Here is a 16,880-nt window from a genome sequence, read left to right as displayed (position 1 = left end):
GTGAATTATTTGTTTATACAAGAACACCAAAATCGCATGAGTGAGATTTTACAAAATTTTCACAGAAGAAACAAAGAAAAAAACAAGAGAATATTCTAATGGAAATGATTTATACAGTATTTTAGGAATAATAATGAACGATTTATTTATGGAATATGAACAAAATCGCCCGAGTCCTTTTTGAGGAAATTGTCCCGAAAAATACTCATCCCAAGAGTAAACTACCCCTCAGAACAGATGAGTTATGACATATTTTCAGTTTAATAATATGATCAAAATCACTTGAGTTGTTTCTGAGAAAATTATCAGAAGAAACTAGCCCGCAAGAGCAAACTACTACTACTACTCGATTTTTCTTAGATAAGATGATGAAATTTGAAGAAAATCGTTAGAGCTATTTTTGAGAAAATTGTTTTACTTTTACTCTTCAGTAAACTACTCTTATTAATTGGGGCAGAAAGAAAATTCGGAAGATTCCGCAGGAGAATCAAACAGAAACTTTAAGTTTAAAATTTGGTTGAGATACATTGAACGACATGACCTCTAGGTGAGTGTACATCCGGAGAGACAGACGGACATATGTCGAAAAATTACTTTTGTGGAATCTTTGGGCCATGAAACATGTAAATCCGTAGAAATTACGAATCCATTTTTTCACGTCACTGTACTTTCTTCTCTCTTATCGTCGCTCGAAAGTAAAAAATATGAAAACCAATGTTAGTGAGTCGGAGATGTATTATCCTGCTTCAGCTGGACGACTTCTTTGGTTTACGTAGCTTTGGGTTCTACGATATTGAGATGCATGTAGTCCAAAATGTTGAAGACAGACAGGATATTGTTACTGATGGATAATAATAATAATAATAATAATAATAATAATTATTATTATTATTATTATTATTATTATTATTATTATTATTATTATTATTATTCAGCTATGTCTGTAGAGTCAAAATCCAATAGAACTTTTTCTGGGGTACCTAATATATTTCAGCAGTTATTTACTTAATTTTTACTCTAGAACGCTTAGGTTAGACATTGCGTCATAATCACTCCATTGAACATTGTATTCATCTTGTAGCAATTAAATACAATTTTCTTTGTTGTCCTAAGTTAAAATTTTACTCTTATCTGAAGAAAATAATTATCCATGTTAAAGTTGATTTCATGATGACCACTTGGTCACTGCACAGCTACTTCATCATTCTTCAGTTTTTGTTTCCTTGTCTCCTTATCCCGTGTTCTCCCTATTAGATGATTCATTTAGCGAAAGAACTCGCAGTGTACCTATTAGTATGTGTTTGACTTGTGTATATTTCATTTTACCATTACATTTTTCCTTACTTTTTATATTTCTTTTTCTTTTTACAGGAGAAGCATATCCCGTACAGGAATTCCAAGCTAACACATATTTTACAGTCAAGTTTTTCCGGAAACTGTAAGTTGATAACTGTATGTACCATATCACAACTAAATAGTGTGGAGGAAACCCTAGCAACTTTGGACTTTGGTAGTGAGTGCATGAAGATGTCATTAGGTCCGGTACGAAAGAACTTCAAAGTTTAAAAGGTGTGATAATATTTTCATGTTCGTTGTTTGTAGGGTACACACTTTGTATGTAATCGGTCTATGTAGTCTACCTTCAGAACAAACCAAAACAGATGTGTTCTCTCGTGCCTCGTGCCCTGTTCCTTCAGCCAATTAGAAGGCTTTCTTCCCTGGGCGTGGGTATAAAATCCGAAATCCAGGGAAGAAGAGCCATTCGTCGACAGCTGACACAGCCGAAAGGATCGGGAAAAAAAGAAGTGCGCGGGAGACCCTTCACTGATGTTTTCGTTGTTTTCTAGTTTGGAGTGCCATTACTTCACTGTTATGATTGTATGTTAATAATTGTGTTATTAATCCATTTATTCCCAAATTAATTTTTTGTTTATAAATTTCGTGTTTTTTTTATATATATTTTCCATAATTGGGGACTGTTAGCCCAATGCAATAATTAACTTTTTTGTTAAGCCGTATTAACCACTGATTAACCATGTTCCAATAATGGAACAAGGGCACGACAGGGTAGGTATAAATTTAGCTAAAAAATAATACAAACTTTGATTTTTTTGCTGCTGTATTGATATTTATTATTAAAGTATTTTTAAAACCAACTAAATTCTAGTTGGCTCAAAAGATCCAATATATTTCAGACAGAAATTTTCTTGTAGGCCTTATATCTGGAGAACTACATATAGTGTAGGCAAACCAAAACTACCACTTAACTCACTATGATGTCCTTATTCCGTAAAAAAAAAAAAAAAAAAAAAAAAAAAGTTACGAAATTTCGTTTTAGAGGCCATTCAAAATTTTTGTGGTTCCTGATCCAAAAAATCCAATATATTTCATTCAACCAAACGTTTTCTTGTACGTCTTATATCTGGAGAACTGCATATAGTGTATCCAAACCAAAACTACCACTTAACTCACTATGATGTCCTTATTCCGTAAAAGATACGAAAACTCGATTTGGGGGCCATCCAAAATTTTTATGGCTCCTGATCAAAAAAAGCCAATGTTTTTCATTCAATTACAAATTTTCTTGTACGCCTTATATCTCGATAACTACATATACTGTAGCCAAAGCAAAACTACCACTTAACTCAGTATGGTGTGATTATTTCGTAAAAAATATGAATCTCGATTTAGGGTCCATTCAAAATATTTTGTGGCCCCTGTTCCAAAAATTCCAATATATCTCATTCAATCAAACATTTTATTGTACGCTTCATATCTCGAGAACTGCATATAGTGTAGCCAAAAAAAAACTATCACTTAACTCAATATGATGTGCTTATTCCGTAAAATATACGGAAACCCGATTTAGAGGCCGTTTAAAAATTTTGTGAGTACTGACCCAACATTTAATTATTGGCCAAGATCGCAATCTTTTGATCCATTTTTTGATTGAATGAAATGTTTGATTGAATGAAATATATTGAATTTTTTGGATCAGAGGTCACACAATTTTTGAACGACCCATAAATCCAATTTTCATATTTTTTACGAAATAAGCACACCATACTGAGTAAATTGTTTCGGTTGCGCTACGCTTTATGTAGTTCTCAAAATATAGGGCGTACAAGAAAATGTTTCATTCTGGTATATTGAATTTTGTGGATCACGAGCCATACAATTTTTCATTGGTCCTTAAATCGGGTTTTCGTATTTTTTACGAAATAAGCACACCATACTGAGTAAACTGTTAATTTTGTTTTGCCTACACTGTATGTAGTTCTCCAGATATAAGGCGTACAAGAAAATATTTGATTGTATGAAATATATTGAATTTTGTGTATCAGGGACCACAAAACTTTTGAACAAAACTTTAAATCGAGTTTTCGTATTTTTTGAGGAATAAGCACATCATCGTTAGTTTTGTGTTGGCTACACAATATTCCCTCCTAATTATTTCCTTTTTGTAATATAGCACCATATTGCAAAAAAAAAAAAAAAAAAAAAAAAAAAAAATGTTCCAGGTAATCTTTATTAATTATATATGTGTTGCGTAATAAACACATATATAATTATATGCCTCCAGAAAATTCTCAGTACTCGCTGCTCTGCACCCTGAAGTATTTAGAATTTAAAAAAAATTAAATCCAAAACTATCATAAGCAAAACAACCAGCACGGAAAATTAACGGAAACACGTCGAGTGAGCTGGGATGTTTGTAAGCGGTATAGCAGGTTACCAGTTATAGCACCAAATTACAACAAAACCTATTTTCTCAAAACAGATAAACTTTATTATAATATGAACAAATTCAATAACAAGAAACATATAGTAAATTGAAATAGCATTCGACTTCACTTAAGTCTGTTGAATAAATCTCAATAATAAGTAACAGGTAGTTTTTTTTTTAGTTTTAAGGTATTGTTTGACAGAGAATGAAAGAGTATAAAATCCCCAGAGTAAGGAACAATAAGGGAATAGGTTCTTAAACTCGCGAAATATATTTAAAGTAACTAATTTCCTTCCTTGGTTATTTCTACGCTTTGCTGCATTTAAGTTAGTAGTTGAAAAATATTTGATTATGTCAAATGGGGCAGCAACTCCAACACTAAATAGCTGTTAAATTCGAAAGACATAAGCTAATTCAAAATTAATTTTCATTACTTTTCTTTCCTTGTTAAGACTAGATATTATGAAAAAGGAAACATGAGTATAATAGTATTCGAAAGTGACTTAAAACTACCATACAAACCAGGACAAACCATTCATTTTTCCTTTTTTTTTTCTTTTTCACTTTTTGTATCAAAACTTGTTTTTAAAAGAACACGAATTTAGTGGTTAGTTTTGCCAAAATCTCCTTTAACCCATACTGAAGCTAAATCTCACGCCATTTTTCACCAAGTTAACACAATTTCGCAGCAAATTCTTAACGAACTACACCCCTTGCAATTACGTGGAACAATTCAGCTCCCTAGCTGCACACTCCAGACGAGCATACAGGCACAACTAGCGCCATGCAGCGGGAAGTATGAGAACTTCCAGCGATAGGTAACCCAAGGCCAACTAGCAAAACATTTAAAGCTCTCTCTTATTGTCATTTAAAATGGAGATTTTATTAACAATAATTTTTAACAAAAATTTTTATTATTCGACTAAACGCAATATTCTCAAAATATGGGGCGTACAAGAAAATGTTTGATTCTATGAAATATATTGAATTTTTTGGATTAGGGACCACAAAATTTTTGAACGGTCCTTAAATCGAGTTTTCATATTTTTTGCGGAATAAGCACATCATACTGAGTAAATTGGTAGTTTTGGTTTGGCTACACTATATGTCAGTGGTTCTCAAACCTTCCGATAACGCAGACCTCTTGTGCATTCCTAAAGTGATCCGCGGACCCCCTTGCAATGCTATCTGAAATTCCACATGGTATTAAAAGCTATACTGATTAGAATTACCACTGACGAGAAAAAGATCAAGAAAAATATTGCAATAAGTAATGTATTCTAAATATAAATGAATGTTTCCTAATGAACGAAATTTCAATTGAAAATACAGTAACTTTCAAGACTGAAAATCAATATACTTTTATTAAAAGGAAATTCACTTGATAAAGTGAGGTGTATATTTCAATGATAACTTCCATTTCTGTATTGATTGCTTCATATTTTGACCTTTTAAAGGTTCGGCAACATTTTGAAATTGATGTTACTTTTCGTTCTTCATTTGACTCCACCGCTCGCCCCCCTCCCGAATAAATAAAATAAAATCACGAGGACATAATATATTCACCGATTTCCTTCGTGGCTAAGCGGTTAGCATACGCGCCTTTGGCGTGGGGCATCTGGGTTCGATTCCCGGCGGGAGCTTATGTGATTCAGACTCCATGTTAATCAGTAGGTCCACGTCTCATAAAACTTCGCTGCTGAACGGGACATTAAAACTCAAATCTACAATATATTCACCGAACTCGTTCATCTTGATGAAATTTGACATGGTAGTAGACAGTAACCTGGTACAAAAGCTTGTTAAATATTATGATATGCAAAACTTTGGTACTATTCTATGCACATGCACAACAAATATTCTTTAAAAACAATATTGGATACAATACAAATAATAAACAATGTTTAAATAGTAACCAAAAGTCAGTCTTGGTCAGAAGTAACGTAAATGAGGGGACAACCACGCCCTTCAAACCAGTCTGATACTGCTTATACATGAACGCTTTGGATACTTATTTTCCTGGAGAAATCTTCAAGGATTTTGAATTATTTCGTGAAAGGATATAAAACGGCAGAATTAAGACACACTAGTATCGATTATTCGATACCAGTGTGGTTGCACACTATCTCGAAAATTCAGTGAAGATCCTTGTAATGGCCAGGTTTGTTGTGTAGAAGTTAACTTTCAGTTCCTTGTGCATATGATTGCTTGCAATTCTTTTGCTGGTACCGGGGCCGCGGTGGCTCAGTGGTAGAGCGTTCACATCTGGTGCTTGGGGTCCCGGGTTCGATCCCAGCCCCCGCCAAGTGAACTTTGTGGTGGACAAACACCGTGTGCGTGGGTTTTCTCGGGGTTCTCCCGTTTCCTCCCACTTTCTTCATTCCACCATTTCATTCATTACTCATCATCACCGTCTCCTTTAGCCTAACCGGCATAACCGTGGGACGTAAAACTCAAAGATTTCATTTTCTTTTGCTGGTAAATGATTCACTTCACACCAATGAAAATCATACAGTCACTAAGATTATGGTTACGTAAAACAAGTCAAATGAAGGAACGATTTTTTACGAGTATGTGTAAACTACTTGTACAAGTAGTAGTGAATATGTAATATCTATGGCTTGGGTCTAAAAGGGCCAATGTCAAAAATATACCATTTTAAGAAAGAAAAAAAAAACGCATTTGAAGTTTTTTTTACAATTTTTTGTTTGAAGATATTTCGAACATACGTGCAAGTAGAAAATTCATACTTTCACCAATAAATTGGCGTAGGAGACCCGGGTTCGATTCCCGGCGGGAGCTCATGTGGTTCGGATTCCACGTTAATCAGTAGGTCCATGTCTCATATAGCCTCGCTGCTGAACGGGGCATTAAACTCAAAATAAACTCATTTCACCAATGAAAAATATGTTTATGCCCTATCGGACACTTGCATTTTCATGAATATATCTCAGCTTATCTCTGAGATATCTCTTGACATTGGCCCTTCTGATCTTGAAATTCATTCATTCATTCATTCTCTCTCTCTCTCTCTCTCTCTTTCTCTCTCTCTCTTTCGCTCTCTCTCTCTCACCCCCCCCCCCAATAGTTACAATGACATTGGCCCTTTATTGAAAGTTTAAACGTAGAGTGTGCTTACAAATTGTGCTTTGAGCATAACATATTCCGCTATAATATGCAATTGCTATGAAAATTATGTAGCTAATCGTCTTCTTGAAGTGAAACATTAAGCATATAAGTTAAATTTTAACAGGTCTTTCCTTATTGTATTAAAAATCCCAAAACAACTCTAGACTTTCGATAAATATATCACAAAGTGGTTGAACTCAGAAAATAGCTAGAAATAGCTAAAAGAAAAATTCACATTGCTAGAAAAGCTACTAGTGGCTTTTTTGAAAATTTGTGGCTAGCCAGGTTCTCAAAATGGTCAGATCTAGCCACAAACTGACTGAATTGGCAACCCTATGCAGTGTTAACAAAATATACACTTTTAACTATGATTCGTCACCATGAACCAGATTGTTGTCGGATTTACACTCACAAAAGCACAACATTATTACCTTATTTTCCTTTATGTGTCACACAAAAGACGCCATCTTTCAAGTCAAACAAATAAATACAAAGTTTAAACATTGGCCTCAACAGAGTTTCCAAAACACGAGATAAAGAAAGGCCAACTCTCACTTTGGTCGCGTTAAAATATTAACAATATTGGATCAAAAAAGGTTAATGTTCACTATGGCCCTAATACACATTAGTTTTAGTAGATTGAAGAAAGGCCAATGTATACTTTGGTCTTTTTTAGAAACAGATATACTTCATCCTCAGCAATGACCTATAACATTATTTGGAAAATTATTCTAAAACTATTCCATGTTGACACTTGCCCTTCTTACACAAGAAAATACACATTTAGAGACATTCAAGCTGCTGAAAATCTCATTTTCACCAAAGCGTAACATTGGCCATTTTAGACCCAAGCTACAGATTATATATATATATATATATAATTTGTTCAGGTGATATTTATTTATTTATTTATTTACTAAATTCTTTGTTAATTTCCGATTCAGGGCTCTTCTGATAGTGAATCATCAATGTCTGATTTCAGTGAAGATGAAACACAGGATATGGAATTATAACACTGGCTTCTTACCAGGGAATAACCATAGGTTTACTAGAACTCATTCTTAGATCGAACAGTGTAGCTAGCGTTGGGTCGCATTCTTTTAAAGCAATGGGACCCTTGCTGAATTCTTAAGTGATCTCTTCGACGTCTTTCACGCTAAAGAAAAATTTAAAAAAATAAAAAAAAGTCTACTAAATGTTGATCATAGAACCAAGTGCATTTTTTCGTGGTTTAATTTGTTTATTTTACAAGTGGTTTAGATCATGAAGGAGGTCCCAGCGACAAGTTGAGGCAACGAGTGTATCAGAAAAAAGGAACAGTGCGTATCAAGATTAAACCGGAGAAAATATATATATATATATCTTTTTTTTCTGTTTTCGATACGTTGATTTCTTCCATTCTGAGTAAATTAAGCGTAGAATGTTGGATAGAGAAACGCGAAATTATATAAATTATGTGTGAAAGTTTTGAGTCTTATTTCATAAGTAAGATTATTCAGGAAGATATAATTTATTACTATTATAAATTATGTGTAAAAGCACTCTGTCTCAAAGGCACTTGCGAAAAGGTTTTTTGAACTGTATAAATGCGATTTAGTAATCTTCAATTATGTACATGTACATGTACATAAATAAATATATATATTTTTCCTTGTAGTGCAATAGCTTCAAGTGCACCTAAATGTTATAGTAAAATGAAGTTCTTCATATATGTAGAAATGGTTTATGAAAAGTGAATCAAGTTATATTTTAGTAAAATGAAATGTGTGATCATTATTATAAATTATGCTTAATAATCCTTCTGATCCAAATTTGAAAGTACATTTAAAACTTTAATTTTATATTGCCAAAATATTTTATTTTTGAATACTGAGTGCAAAGCTGCAGATTTTTCAAAACTAGTTACGTAAAGCACGGGACAAGAATAAACAACCAAAAATGCCATTAAAACTAATGGCGTTTTAGGTCGTTTATTTTTGTCCCGTAATTTAACAAAATTAATTTGTCGATAGAAAAACGATGACTCTCCATGCTTGTTCCAAAATTTGATATAACTTATTTAAAAAAATAAAATCTGGTGGCACAAATTATCAGATCTTAAATTACATTGGGATGATTGATGTTACTTGAAAACTCTTCTACATTTTGTATATTAATAGGCTTGACATACACATATTTTATTAATTTTGTGTCTGACTTTCGGAATTTGTATAACTTTGTCATGTCGCAGAAAATAATTGGGTCTTTAAGCAAAAACTGTTCCTGGAATCATAATTTCGTGATACTATAGTTCATTCATTTTTTAAAATATTTTATTATTTTTTTTAATCAGTTGATAGATATAAAAATCCTTGCAGTTTGTCTTAGACTTTTGTTTAAGACTGTCTTATATTGTTTAAAAAGTATCTGATTGTGCAATATCTTCGAAATTTTAGTTATAGGATAAGAATTCACTACTTTGATACAGCAAAATTTTTGAATCACATATCAGAAAAAGAATGTCTTAAGAGTGCATATTTGACTCTCATATGCAGAAAATTTTCTGAAACATTAGGTGTCACTTAGCAGTTGATAGAAAAGACAGTTTTAGTTACTCTGATGCTTCAAAACTTTGTCAGCTATTTTTTTTATACAGGATCAATCTAAAAAGAATTTTTTTCTCATAGTAATGTTATTTTACAAAGATAGAGAACTCCTTTATGTTTTTTCGTTTTTTCTTCTTTTTTTTCATAATTTTATTGGTTAAAGTAGAGCAAATTATGTTAGGAACGTATTTTTTAAGTGTAAAAACTTGAAGTTGTTTGGAGCATGTACCTCGTAAAAGTTTCAAAGTTGATGCTAGCGTGTTATTTGGTAATCATATGAATATTGGTGTGAGTAAAGCTCCCCCTCTTCCCTTTCTCAACCTCAGTGTCATTGTTTGTAAATACAGTAGATTTAGTCATTGATGTTTGGAAGACAAAGGTTACTTTCCTATTTATTACAAATACATTTTATTAAAGTAGAAAATAGACTTTATACACAGCTAGTGTGCTCTGTAAGAGGAACATTTATTCAAAACTTTTTTCCGATCTAGGACAGAGATTTTAATAGGGTTAAAATCAATGTAATAGATAGTTCTGCATTTGGTTGTGAGGATACGACGCATAGAAGAGAAGTGGGTAGCTAGATGTTTTTGAATAAGACTATAAATAATTTGTGTATTTCATATTAGATTTTCTTGTAAATTCATAATAATAATCCATAGTAAAGTGTGTAATTAACTTTCGGGAACGATTGTGTTATTACTTGCTGATTGATTGGTGTTGACCCTTTTCAGGATTGAGACTATATGATACGGGATCTACTGTTTACAGAATTGTTAATTATTTTGGTTGTCATATTCCATCTTCAGGAGTAAAAAAATCTTCCAGATTTTTATTGTGTAATACATTTAGTGTATACCAAGACTAATTAATTCTATCCTACTTGATATATCGTATCTTTGGCCATGATAGATAAGAATTTAGTAATTTAAAAGTCCGGATGTTTAATGTTTTGACTAACTTTGTAAAGAGGTGAACATCAGTAATTGCTAGAATAGTTGAGCGTTCGTTTCAGTGTGGAAATTCTTATATGTGGGATAGGAACGTAAGTTATCAATGCAAAAGAGATAATACTTCTTCGAGGAAACTTACTTCATTCTCTAGAGAACATCGAAATGAATTACATTCTGTTCCTGGATCCAAATCGGATACATCATCATCCCTCTTAATATATTTAAATACTATCTGCAGATAGATTATTATTACATTTGTAGACTATCGTGATCTTATTTCAGATGTCAAGTGTATTGAGATAAGGCAGAGCCTTGAGAGGGATAAGGGAAGAAAGGGATAAAATTTGACGAATTTTTGGTTGTCATTAGTACGCTATCAACACTTCCGCTAAGAGCCTTTATCAAATGGGAGTGGAAAAAGTAAGGAGAAATAAGGTTATCAAACGTTTTCTTTTTCTCGGTCACGTCTCCCCCTCCCCCCTTTTCGTCCTTGAGGACTTTTTAAAATAAAGTAATATGTTTGGATTTTTAAAGAAAAATAATCAGTAGAATGTTATTTAATAAAACTAATAAGTTTTCGCAAATGCTGAAGAGAATCTGCCGTCGGTGATGTATTTTGAGCTTAGTACTGCTGATGACATCATACGGCTTGTTTTACCTTTCAGTTTCGCACGTTTGTATTGACTTTAGTGTTGCCATGCTTAGGGATAAATCCTATGGTGTATAAAGATTTTTCTCGTGGAAAGAGATTGAGGGATCGTACAATAAACAATTCTCTAATGATCATTGAGCTTTCCTTAACAACCTCCTTCAAAAAGCAGTAGCATTTGTCTTATCTTAATACACCGTTTTTAGGGATTCAGAATTCGAAGTAAATAATAAATAAATTATTTCTCTTGAATGAAATTGGATCAACTGAAAAATCCCTTGGTTACCAGCAGGAGCAGTTGGAACGTCAAAGGATAAAGACTAAATTAGTAAATTTGTTTTGTATACATGTATAAATTTATTTGTTGAGCTAGTAAATTTGTAGCTGTAGTGATATGTCGAGATATTTAACGTGTATTTAAATTCTTCCTTAGAGCGTTTTGATACCAAGACTTGAAATGATGCATCCTCTTTTTAGCTCCATGGAATTAGATAACCGTGGAGAGAGAGAGGAAAGAAAAAGTTAAAAACAGAAAAAAACTGAATTGATTTCAGGAAGGGCCATCATATATGTTGGGATGCTGGGTCACGTGTTTTTGTTTTTGCGTTTTAGTGCAAGAGCTCGTACGTTTTGTGTTCTGTTGTGTTCTCTTGTAATTCATTCATTCATTTAGTTTGGATTCCTTTGTTCCAACGAATATATGTACGTACTTACAAATACCTGTAAAGTGTCCATTTTCAATTCAGTGCTAGAAAAAAATACTTTGCTGCTTTTCTCACACTGTGTTTTGGAAGGGAGGAGGGGAATTGACACAAGTTTACTTATGAGGATGTTTTGTATTAGAGCCAGCAGGCAGAACGGAGTTTAAAAAAAAAAAAAAAAAAAAAAATGTTCAGAATTAATGTGTAATAATAAGTCGGTGTGATATTGACGATGCTAGAGAATTATAGACATTCGGAATGTCTACTATGTAGTGCCGTCAAAATAATAAATTATAATGCTCGTTCTCTACATGATGAACGTAGCTAATAACTTTAAGAAATACCTTTGGTTTACGTTTATTATTTATGGTTCAGCTGGATTATATTTGTAACAACTATCTTGTTTCCATGGGAGATTTGTTTTTATTTAAAGAATATGCGCAGTTTTTAGTGTATTAGTTTAGTGTTGGTTTAGTTTAAAGAATGATCATGAATATGGATATGTATATTTATATAGGCAAGACGATTCAGTGCCATGTTATTCACATCAAAATTACTCAGGAAAATGAATGGTACCTGTTAATTATGTAGTACTGTTTTGTGCTTATAAATAACAGCATTTTAGTAAACCTCCATCAAAAGTGGCAATAGCATATTTATGCCTTAAGAGAACTGGAAAAAAAAATCATTAGGAAGGACAGTTATGTGATTTATATTTTTAAAATATTCGAAAGTAAAGTAACTTGTAAGCATTTTGTAATAACATTTGTCACCTGAGTATTTTACACATTTCTCTGACGTGACTACTTTGAATACTATACTTTGTTGCATTGTTTCCGCACATAATATCGATAAGAAAAAAATCATTGATTACTTCATTTTGCTTTTCATCCTTGCGCAACAGTGAGCTTATAAAGGATGTAAGCCATAATTATAGTGGGATCTGAATCATTACTGAAATTTGAGGCGTTGTATTAACACCAGGGTGTAAATATAAAGAACTGTTACTTTGTTTTGGCCGACATCGTTCGTAAAGTGTAGATGAAGGACGATGCTGTGCTTTGTTTTCGCTTTTCTCTTTCTTTTTTCATTCGTTTCATCTTGTATCCTTTTACCTGAAAGATCTTAAGATAAGGAGTTGAACGATACTTACAGTATCGGAAATTAATTACCTACTTCATATGGTTTAATATAATTTGTTACCCCAAACGTACAGTTATGCTCAAAAAAATCAGGGCCACTTTTTTTTTTTTTTTTAATTTTTATTTATTTATTTGTTTTATTTATTTATTTATTTTTTTTTTATTCTGTACTTTCATTCGTAATCAGAATTAAACAAAAGCGAATCTTCCTTTAGAAGAGCTCTTCAAACCAAAGTATCAAGTTTTATTCTGCGTGCGGTTGTGATCTCACGACCTTAAAGAACGGTGTCCAGTTTTTTTTTCTTTTTTTTTTTTTTTTTCGAACACAATTATAAATTAAGTTTTGCAACATAAATTCGATATTGAATTATCAGTAATTGATATGCTTATGAAGATTAATATGTCGAGAAGTAATGCTGTTGTGGTTCTTCAAGAATGTTCGAGTGCAATGTAAATTTATTCTTGGTAATTGACTAGAACTTTGTTCAGTTAAATACACTCGGAGCACATGAACTTCCTTTTGCCACACTTTTATGTACCGTACAGAATTTAATGTATTTTTTCTTGTCTTTACTAAAGTTCGGAATTATTGGTCGCAGGCAAGTTGAGCATAGATAGTTACACGTAACCGACACTTACGTTGAAGTCATTCGAAAGTGTTTAGTGTGTGCCTAGTTTCTGGTATATGTACATACTTCTTGAACCCTATTACTTGGTCATATATACATCTAGCATGGCTTAGGTTAAACCAACCCTTTGGTAATATTTGCTCAGTTTTTATATACATGTATTTTGTTGTGCCAAATATGCTCGTAAATAAATTTTTTAGTCTAGTGTGTATTTGAAGATGTTCGGCCGTTAGTTATTGCTTTGAAATCGGGAACGAAGGTAAAGCTACATGTGCTTGTTTAGTCAAAATTATTGTCCTACAAACAAGATGCTTTTGTTTTGATGGAAGATCAATGAACAGATACGTTATTGATTTTCAAATGTTTTGGGTCTTAACTTACTTCAGTAATTAAGTATATAACGAATGTGCATATAAGCAAGCTTTCATGGCAAATTCGTCACTTCTCTGTTTAAACATCGGAAGTAATTGATAAAATTGGATTGTTGCAACACTTAAGGGAGCTTACTAAGACTATCCAAACATTTGTTCAGTGCGTGCAGTATTATGGAATAGTTTCATCTCTCTTCCATAAGTCTCTCAAAACGGAACAGCGTTGCTACTTCCTCTGTATGCCTTTAAATTGTCAATTTCCTTTTTGTAGAAATAAATAAAAAAAATATGTGTATGATTCTAATTTCCCAACATTATATACTAGATATTTAATCTTTTGTATTGCACGAGACGTTCATTGGTGAGAAATAATGTCTTTCACGAATACTTCACCTATTATTTCAGCGCAGATGTACATATGATTGTTTCAGTGTTTTTGGTAGTCGTTATGTATTCATTTTAAATTTCCGAGTTGAAGATTTTGTAGCAGTGGCGACTCATCTGGAAAAAATGCGTAAAGAGAATCCTTTTTTAAGTACATATATAATGAGTGTGAATATATTTGGTTATGTTATTTAGATGTAGATTAGGTTGTTGATTAGAGAAATGTATCTAATGCTATTGGAGAAATCTCTTCGCAACGGGATGCTCCGAAAGAACATTTTTAACATTCAAAAGGTTACTCATGGTATTTTTAGTAACACCAGCAAGAAGAAAATTGGCATGCTCAGTGACTTCCGCTCTCATTCGCATTAAGAGGAGTAGTAACGTTGTGCTCCATAAGAATTTTGCTGCTCGTTTCTAATCCTAGATGATTTTGAATATATATAATATTCACCAGTTGTACTGCTTGACAATTGTACTAATTCACGTATTGTTTCGTAAATTGCCGGATGGAAGAAGAAAATAAACCCCAAATTGAAACTAGATTTATGTACTGCTTTATTTATTTTTTTATTTTTTATTTTATTTATTTATTTATTTATTCTTTTTGCGCTAGGAAATTTTTTATACTTCATTGTTGCATTCGAGAAATTAACCGCAATCGGTAGTAAAGTTTAAAAGCATTTCTATGGTACATAAAGTAATAATAACGAAGGGGAAAATTGTATTTTCAGTTTTTCATTTATTTCCTTCCGAGTACCGATTCAAGTAATTCATGTAGTGTCTCATGTCGTTTAACGTTGAAACCTTTATTTTTCTGATTTTAAGACATTGTGTAGCATGATTTCTGTAACACTTCTACATGCTTTAGAAATTTCACTTGGTTTGATGCATCTGTCTATATGTACAATGCAAGAGTTCCTGCGGTTGAGTGTTTTAATGGTTGAGTTTGTGTGTGTAGACTTAACTGTTGTACATCATTTAAAAATAGTCAGTGCCTTTGAAGAGAGTGGCTTTGTAATGTGTCGTAAAAACGCCTCCACGTTTACGATTTTACAGTTGCTATTGGAAAGTACTCACGTAATATAGAGCATGACGAAAATCGACTTATGTTAGTAACTCCTTTGTTTCTTTTGACATCATAAGTATTGCGAGGAAAAGGGTACAAATTGAATTGACAGTCTCACGTGTTACGTTGCTTAGCCATTGTCGTTCTATGGTTTACCCTGGATGTTAAGATGACCACAGTGCTTCCTGTGGATTTTTTTAATTGTAATTATTATGAATGAGATAAAAGTTTAATAAATAAGGGTGTATTATGGATGCATTTATCTTCTATAACAATTCAAGTCACTTCCTCCTCTTTCTGTCTACAGCTAAATAATTCTAGTAAGAATGCGTAAATAAAAATAGTGTATTATTGTTTATATGCAATAGTGAATGCATCCATAATGTGTGAATATACCCAGATGTGTATGTTTCTAAAGATTTGTTAATTTGTGTGAATATATATTCATTTTGTTTTATACATTGAACTCTGCATCACTAAAGTAGAAATGGCAAGTTTCTTCTAAATTAAGCCTTTAGATAATATGTGCAGACAAACACATGAATTTACTTTCGAATAGTGATCATGTATGGTTTTTAAGCGTTATGTATGAAATGTTGAGCATGTATGTTATGGAACTGTGATAAAAGTATTTGACCAAAAAATAATGTTGACATGAATAAACTCTTCATCTGAGGGCTAAAAATCAATTTGGAATGAGCTTGTTTGAATCATCTAGCCTATGGTGGTTGTTCCGGGTGTGGGAGTTTAATGAAGTTGATTGGAGTTGTTTCTGTTGTGATGATACTTTGAAGAGATGTTAGATTGTAGCATCCAAAAATATGGAAACAGCTCTATTGTTGTGATAATGACATATCACAATGCCATTTGTAACGTATCGAGCTCATACCATTATTAACAGAATGAGGTGAGAAACTCAGTTTTTGCACCTAACTTCTTATTTTTTTCCCCTTCACGTGGTATGTCATTGTGGGTTGTTTGGCCTTGTTAAACTAAAATTGCTGGAAGTGTTTGTAGATATCATCAGATTTCACCATTTTATGACTAGATGTAGAAACAGCTAGACTAGACATATTTTCATTTGTACAAGTGAAAAAAGTAAAGATGTTTTTTCACCTAGTGGTACTTTTATTTCCTGTGATCCTGTACAGTAAATAAAAATATAACATATAAACAAAAATATTGCTTGTTAAGCAGCTAGATACAATAAAGCATACAGTTCGGATATAATGTGGTATACATGTGTGTGTGACATTTCTGATTCATATACTGTCTGAGTAGTCACGTACAGCAGTAGGTTATTTTATTTATTTATTTATTTTTGTTGTTACAGTAGTCCGGTTCTGCACCCATATTGTGCACGATCGAAAGTAAGATCAGCTTGTTGCTGAGTTGCAGGGATGAATAATGTTGGAAAGCTTACAGATCCTATATGTATATTAAAATCAGGGTGGATTGATTTAAATCAGTCTGATTTAAATCAAGATTTAAATGACTTGATTTTTTAAAAATAAAAATCGTTGATTTAAATCGAATTCCGA

General features: G+C 32.5%; 1 protein-coding gene across 1 annotated transcript in view; it reads left to right on the top strand.

The window, feature by feature from the left end:
* Positions 1–16,579, top strand: part of LOC145687324 (uncharacterized) — a 213,524-nt gene extending 196,945 nt beyond the window's left edge. The window contains exons 8-9 of the mRNA XM_081760782.1: positions 1,372–1,569; positions 7,801–16,579. Coding sequence (XP_081616908.1) covers positions 1,372–1,566 — 195 coding nt within the window. The 3' untranslated portion in view covers positions 1,567–1,569; positions 7,801–16,579. The remainder of the gene's footprint in view (positions 1–1,371; positions 1,570–7,800) is intronic.
* Positions 16,580–16,880: the final 301 nt, after the last annotated feature.

The sequence above is a fragment of the Thermobia domestica genome, chromosome 6, assembly GCF_964235325.1.
Source record: "Thermobia domestica chromosome 6, izTheDome1.hap1.1, whole genome shotgun sequence".
Lineage (NCBI taxonomy): Eukaryota > Metazoa > Arthropoda > Insecta > Zygentoma > Lepismatidae > Thermobia > Thermobia domestica.
The sequence above is the reverse complement of the archived record's forward strand: the minus strand, read 5'-3'. Positions and strand labels throughout refer to the sequence as shown.